Raw genomic sequence first — 7,422 nt, 5'->3', positions numbered from 1 at the left:
CATATAGTGCAAAATCTCATCAGGGGCAGCCGGCTGAGTGTTCTTGTTATTGATTGTTATTACTGGTTTAGTCATCGATCAACTACTCGTGCATGTCATGTCAGTGGCAGAGTAGTATATGCATGCAATTAACTACTCTCTCGGTTACTAAACATAAACCCTTTTAGAGATTCTATAGTAGGGACTACATGTGGAGCAAAAAAAATAAATCTACACTCTAAAATACGTCTATATACATCAGTACGTAGTCCATGTTAAAATATCTAAAAAGGATTATATTTAGAAACGAAGGGAGTATATACTGCTACATGCTCTGTTTTTCGACATGGCCTGCAAAGCAAAGCTTATTCTTTTCTTTTATCCATGTGGGAGTGCAACGGATGATGCAAATTATCTATGTTTCGGGTAGGTCTTCTTAATCTTAGTCAGATGGCAATTTCTTCCTTTTCCCATGCATGAAAAGTACGGGCAAACATCTTTCCGTTGCACCGTCCGGATTTCTATCTTTTTTTATATATTGAACTTCTGCTAAACCCTGACGTAAATATGAAACATAGTACCTAACTAACGAGACGCATGTTGCACTAGACTAGCGAGATAAATATATAGTGTTGTGCGAAATCTCGGTAGGGACAGCCGGCGGAGAGTTCTTGTTATCACTACTTCTCGTGCATGTCATGTCAGTTGCAGAGTATATATATGTATGCAATTAACTATGCGCATCAATCTGATTTTGACTAGGCCCGCTAAGCAAAAGCTAATTTTTTTTCCATGTGGGAATGCAACGGATGATGCAAACACCCCGGCCGTTCTTAATTCATTTGTTTGTGACGCGCGCAAGTCGGCAAGTGCCAATATCATATCTCAAAATTAGGGTTCATGACCAGCATGCATGATCGGTCGACGATGGTTCCAGGCCAACTGCAGCGCAGCCAGAATTAGGCATAAACAAACCACAAATCAGGCAGCATATTATCACACACCAAAACCCTGGCTGGCTTTATTAGCCAGGCTTCCTCTTCTCTTCCAATATGCTGTATTTCCTTTCCTTTTTGCTCTGCCCTACACGGAGTCAGTCGATCATCATCATCATCATCAGCGCGGCTGCTGGCTGGTCAGTGGTTACACACGGGGCCATCCGATACTTGTCGCGTACCGAGCCGCGGAGGCTGCGAGCGGGCCCGGCCTCCCGACCCGAGGCCCTGGCACTTTCAGCTATATATGCCCTCCTCTCCACCCGACGCACCCATCCATCAATCAGCGACGTCTACCTCTAGCTAGCTGGACGCTTAAACCCTCTCCCAACTCTCGAGCTAGCTGCTGCATCGTCGTCTCGTCTCCAACAGCCAGCCAGCATACGCGTGCAACGGCCATGGGAGAGCTCGCCGCCGAGCTGCTGTACAACATGGCGCCGCTGGCCCTGTCCGGCGGCGGTGCCGAGGTCGGCAGTTGCGCGCCCCTGCTCGCGGAGCTCAGGGTGCGTCCGACGATCCTCTCCCGGCCGGCTGGACTCTGTTCTGTTCTTTGAGTTTTCAAGTGTCGTGGTTTGACATGTGGAGTGGATGTGTGTGTGCAGCAACTGTGGGGGGAGATAGGCAAGAGCCGGGAGGAGAGGGAGCGGATGGTGCACGAGCTGGAGGCGGAGTGCACGCGGGTGTACCGCCGCAAGGTCGACGAGGCCACCGGCGAGCGCGCGCTGCTGCACCAGTCGCTCGCCGCCAGCGAGGCCGAGATCGCCGCCCTCACCGCCGCCCTCGGCGCCGAAAACTCCACGCAGTTCAAGGTAACTTACTCGGGGGCCTTTGGCAGGCAGGCGGCTATCCGCTTCTCCTTTCCCTGCACCTTTTCAGTACTTATTACTTTGAGGAGTCAAAGAAAAATCCCGCATTAACTGTAAGATGTTATATTTTCAATATTATGATATTTACATGATCACCCAAAGTATATAGTTTTGCATTCCTTTTTAGAGTCAACCCGAAGGAAGTCCATTCGAGCACGAGGCGCAGGAATTCTAAAACTTAATAGAAGTTTAAAACCTTTAGCTTTAGAATTGATATTGATGCAAAGGCTGGGGATTCCCTCCTTTTCAAAAAATAAATAAAAAAACTTGATCTCTATCGGTCTAAGATTGTCAAGAATATTTCATAAACATACAGTCTTTTCAGCCTATCCATAAAGGGAAATATAGACTTGTAACGAATCGTTTCAGAGAATCAAGCTCCTTTGTATTGTTGTTTAAAAATAAAAAATAAAGGTATAACTGATACTAGGATGAAGAGAGAAATGGAGGTAGCTGTCATGTGGGTCCTAGCTAACTAGGATGGCGCCGTGGAGTGGTCAACTTGCCACGGCAATAGTCATAGCCAGCGAAACTCGTTTGGGACCAAGTAGACCTTTTTAACGAGTTTAGACTTTAGAGGCACAAACATGCATTATAGGAGTAAGGTGGAAGCCCTCCTTTGGTTCAAAGGTAAAGTGAGGGAAACACATAGGAATAGAAAAAAGAAATGAAGGAAAAATTTCTTTGGTCTCAATTTCAGAGAAAAATCATAGAAATTTTACAATCCGCTTGGACCTCCTTTTCAAATTTCTACGCAGAAGAACGAGACTGAGATCTTTAGTGGCATAGTGACATGCTAGTTATATCTTTTCATGTGATTTGACTCTGTGGCCCACACGTCAACTGCACACTGATTTTGAATCGGAAGCACACTAAATAGAAACTGGAAGCCCCCGCAAAAAAATAAAAATAGAAACTGGAAGCTTTTTAGAACCCACCTATTGGTCTGGTGGTAGTACACGTGGTGGTGCGTGTGAAAAATAAATAGATTCGGTGTTATCAGAAAAATGTGGCAATGGAAATCATAGTAGCCGGAAACAGGGAACGGTAGGCCGTCCCTCGATCCCGATTCATCGATCCGGAATCGGATTCGGAAACGAGGTCGGATTCGGTACGATTCGATGAAGATTCGGTGTCCCCGCATCCTGCTCCTCGATTCAGGTTCCAGGATCCAACAGCCAAAACGTGAGGCATAATTTAGTCACGCCGTCGTTTCTTTTCTCAAGGACTTCTCGTTCTTCCTTCAATCCATTAATTGCAAGGGATCCATTAACAACAAGGAATGCTGACCGTCAGGGAGTCGTCGTTCTTCAGGAACTGCGTTCCTCGATCCATGGTACCATACCGGGTTCATCATACAGAAACGGATTGGATCGCGTCCCTGCTATAAAGAAATCGTTCGAGAGATGTATACCCTCGTTGTATCCTATTTTTTTCAGCCACCGACTCTCGTCCCTCGTTCCCGTTCCTCGTTCCCACCGTACCGGAAACTTGGCAACTATGATGGAAATTCCTCCGACAGGATGATTACTGATTATACACATAGAAAACAATGCGGTTTTCTGAACAATGACACAGAACAAGTATAGCTTTGTAAAACCACTTTTTAAAGCGTAGTTCGCCGACGGATCAATAATGTATGGGCAGTTCTAAGGCACTTAATCATGATTCTGTATCGAGTCTGTTTAACTTGCTCACTGAAATCATGACCTGTTTACTGAAACTCTCTACTCACTATTACGGCTTTCTTCATCTTTGTTTAGGTGAACAAATGGACCGTGTCGCTGAACGAGCGGGTGTCATCGGCGACGGCTCTGCTGGAAGAGCTGCGGGCGATGAGAGCAGAACGGAGCAAGCAGTTCTCTGACATCCGGTCGGAGATCGAGAAGATCAGCGCTGAGATCGCAGGGCGGAGCCACGGCCAGGACACCTCCCCCAGGGCCGGCGACGGCCATGACCTCACCATCAGGAGGCTGGGCGAGTACAGGGCACGCCTGTCCACTCTTCAGAAAGAGAAGGTAAGAAATTTGTTCTGAAACTTCAGAATTTTACAGCTTTTCGTCGATGGATACATCCGACAGGGATTGCTTAAAATAAGCCCTCCATCAAGATACCCAATCAAGTTTCGTTTTGTTTAAGACGGACCTATCAACAGCTGGTTAGTAGGACATCAGTTCAGGTCCTGAACTATCCGTGCCGTTGTTAAGTTGGCTAATCGGTCCATTCACGTCAATATTTCCTAGCAATCATTATAGCGATTTTATGATCTTCAGAAGATCAGAACATGCCAAGGCTTATGATTTGTCAAGTAGTATAAAATGTTGATATGTAATGACAATCATCAGCATATCTGAACTGAATATGATGGCGACAAGCTGACGGCTCCTGCAAAATTGTTTGCAGTCGGACCGCCTGCACAAGGTCCTGGAGCACGTGACGGAGGTGCACTCGCTGTGCGACGTGCTGGGCGAGGACTTCATCGCCATCGTGAACGAGGTCCACCCGGGCCTGCACGAGGCCGACCCCGGCAAGCCCACCAGCATCAGCGACACCACGCTCACCAGGCTCTCCCAGGTCGTCGCCATGCTCACCTCCGAGAAGGCCAAGCGAGCAGCCATGGTACACAGTACATGCCAGCACACCCTTAATTAGTTCGCCTCTGCTTCCAAGCTCCAACGTGACGCTAATGGTTGCTGCACATGCGTCACCTTTGCTGCAGCTGCGGGAAGCCGTGGTGCCGCTGGTGGAGCTGTGGGACCTGATGGACTCGCCGGCAGAGGAGCGGCGGGGCTTCCAGAAGGCGGCGGCCGTCCTGAAGCCCGCGAAAGAGGAGGTCCTCCTGTCCTCCGGCGTGCTGTCCATGGCGAGCATCAAGAAGACGGAGGAGGAGGTGGAGAGGCTGACGAGGCTCAAGGCCGGCCGGATGAAGGAGCTGGTGCTCAAGCGCAGGCTGGAGCTGGAGAACATCTGCCGGAGCATGCACGTCGAGCCCGACGCCAGCACCGTGCCCGAGAAGTCCATCGCGCTCATCGACTCCGGTACGTACAGTACCACGAGTTCAGGCTTCAGACGCAGGCTTCTTGTTCAGTTTTACTACTGGGAAAGAAAAAATTCAGACACGCCGAGCTTTTCTTTACTTGTTACCGAAATGCATTTCAGATGTGGAATTCTAATGGTGATTGCATCTTAATATATTATCAGGCCTTGTGAACCCTTCTGAGCTCATGGCCAGCATCGACGACCAGATAGCCAAGGCCAAGGAGGAGCATCAGTCGAGGAAGGACATCATGGAGAAGATCAACAAGTGGCTGCTGGCCTGCGAGGAAGAGAAATGGCTCGACGACCACAACGTGGTATGTGTCCCCATCTTACAGTTTGAATGCGTATTTGGGTGCATTGGACAGTGATGATCTCTGGGTGCTCATCCCATCTGCTGGTTTCATTCAGGATGAGAACAGGTTCAGCACCGGCAGGACCGCGCGTATGAACCTGAAACGCGCCGAGAAAGCCAGGGTCATCATCATGAAGATTCCAGGTAATTTAAGCTTACTTAATCATCCCTTATGTAACTTAAACACCTATTAATTCAGAAGACTGTTTGGGCAAAAATAACCGAGTGTTCATTGTTCTGCAGCTATTGTTGATAACCTGATGAGTCGAACGCTGGCATGGGAGAGCGAAAGAAAGAAGCCTTTTCTGTACGACGGGGTAAGCTAGCTTCAGCTCTACTGCACCAGCATACTACGCAGTAACAATTTCCATGGCATGGCAGCTGATGAATTGCTTGCGTTTCTTATTACCTTGTCAAGGCTCGCCTAGTGGCCGTGTTGGAAGAGCACAAGCAAGCCAGGCTGAGGCAGGAGGAGGAGAGGAGGCGACTCCGGGTAAATAAATCATCCCTGCTGCTGTTCACAGCATCTATTTGGATGACACTTGCTTGAATTCATGCGGATTCTGAACTCACCGGAAGTAAATTGATGGCGTGTTGCAGGAGCAGAAGAAGCTGCGCACCCTGTTCAGCGAGAAGGAGACGATGCCGCGCCTCAAGAGGCCCAGCGGCAGCGGCGGCGGCGGCTTCAGCAGGACGCCGGAGCCGGGCAGCATGAACCGGAAGCGGGTCGACGCCGGCAGGCTCACGTGCTCCGCGCCGTCGATGCGCAGCAGCAGCAGCGGCTCCAGCTGCGGCGGCGGCGGCGGAGGCCGTTCCTCGGCCGAGCTCGACAGGCCGCGGTCGTCGGCGGCCGGGGCCGGGCGCTGCGGCGAGCTCCTGCAGGGCGCGCGGCGGCTGTCGTTCAACTACGTCGCCGTGGCCAAGGCCGGCGGCGGCATGTCTTCGTCGCTGGCGTCGCTGTCCTGAACTCACCGCGCCGATCGCGGCCGCTGCTCTCACTTTTTTTCGTTCTTGAATGATAGGGGAAATAGCACGGCAGGAAAGAATTTGGTACTATCTTGTGTGTCTTGAAATGATGTCGTTGTTTTGCTGCCGGAAGTTGTTGACGCGATTCGTCTTCTTTTTCTTGAGTTTTACGGAGTGGCCGTGTGTAAATACTTTCACCGGAAGAAATGACAATATTGTGCAACTTTTGCCCGCCCGGTGTCGCAGCAGGGAGTCTGAACTCTGAGGCGGTGCAAAGCAAACTCGCGTGCGTTTGCACTTTGTACGTGCTTTGGCGACCTCGGCAGTGCTGGAAGCGTGCTGTCTACAGCGAGTGCGCTGGCAACTCTCGGCAAGGCGATGCGAACGAGCGCGGAGCGGGCCAAACACGCTCCCGGCGTAGCGTGGAGCGTGCACTACGGCGCATGCGCGTGCTGCTGTCGGCCAACATCAGAGGTTTATTATTATTATTGACGGGGCGAACATCAGAGTTTATGTATCTCCTTGAAGTTCTAAGAGCAACTTTAGCAGATCGTCATATCGACCCGATCATCTAGCAGCGCCGATTTTTGCTTTAACAATCGTCGATCGGTATAGCAGAATTGCCGTTGCGTGCTCCGTCGGCATGTTTATTTGGAGGTTGCTTCGAATCGAATCCTCAAGCCTCCACATTTACAGGCTGAAAAGCCAACGACTATGACCATATGAGCGCAACTAGCAAGCCTCGCAGGCACGCAAATCGCATCCAGGCATCTCTTGAGGCGTATCGGAAGATCGGAGATTGAGCCTCCCATCATCACTTGTGTGAAGATCTCATTGAGCATCAATGGTAACTAGCTAGGCAATACTATGTTTACATTTTTTTTAATCCGTTACATTTTACTTGAACAATTTGTTTCATTGGATTGTTTGTCGCATACATATTATTTATTGATTTGGATTATTGTTATATTTAAATTAGTGGTTTGTAATAATATTGTTGTATTATTTGATGTCAATGACAAATCTATAATACCTAAATAGTTGATGCCCACTAACTTCAATTCTCTCAACATGCAACCCTTCACATCATCAAATGTGCCATGTCCTCATCCGCTAAAACTATTTTATGCACATGCGTACCCAATTCAATTGTTTCATCTTTAATGATCCAGGATACATGCATACTCTTTGTTCACACACAATTATTTTTTAAATTATTATTTTT

At 49.0% G+C, this 7,422-nt stretch overlaps 1 protein-coding gene across 1 annotated transcript; it reads left to right on the top strand.

The window, feature by feature from the left end:
- The first annotated feature begins 1,266 nt into the window (after positions 1–1,266).
- Positions 1,267–6,420, top strand: LOC123090888 (65-kDa microtubule-associated protein 6). The gene is made up of 10 exons (XM_044512245.1): positions 1,267–1,477; positions 1,577–1,783; positions 3,604–3,858; positions 4,244–4,459; positions 4,560–4,878; positions 5,042–5,193; positions 5,288–5,375; positions 5,475–5,548; positions 5,650–5,724; positions 5,832–6,420. The coding sequence occupies exons 1-10, from the start codon at positions 1,373–1,375 to the stop codon at positions 6,195–6,197; spliced, it is 1,857 nt and encodes a 618-aa protein (XP_044368180.1). The 5' UTR covers positions 1,267–1,372; the 3' UTR covers positions 6,198–6,420.
- The last annotated feature ends 1,002 nt before the right edge of the window (positions 6,421–7,422 follow it).

This window comes from Triticum aestivum, chromosome 4B, assembly GCF_018294505.1.
Source record: "Triticum aestivum cultivar Chinese Spring chromosome 4B, IWGSC CS RefSeq v2.1, whole genome shotgun sequence".
Classification (NCBI taxonomy): Eukaryota; Viridiplantae; Streptophyta; class Magnoliopsida; order Poales; family Poaceae; genus Triticum; species Triticum aestivum.
This window is presented reverse-complemented; position numbering and strand designations above follow the sequence as displayed.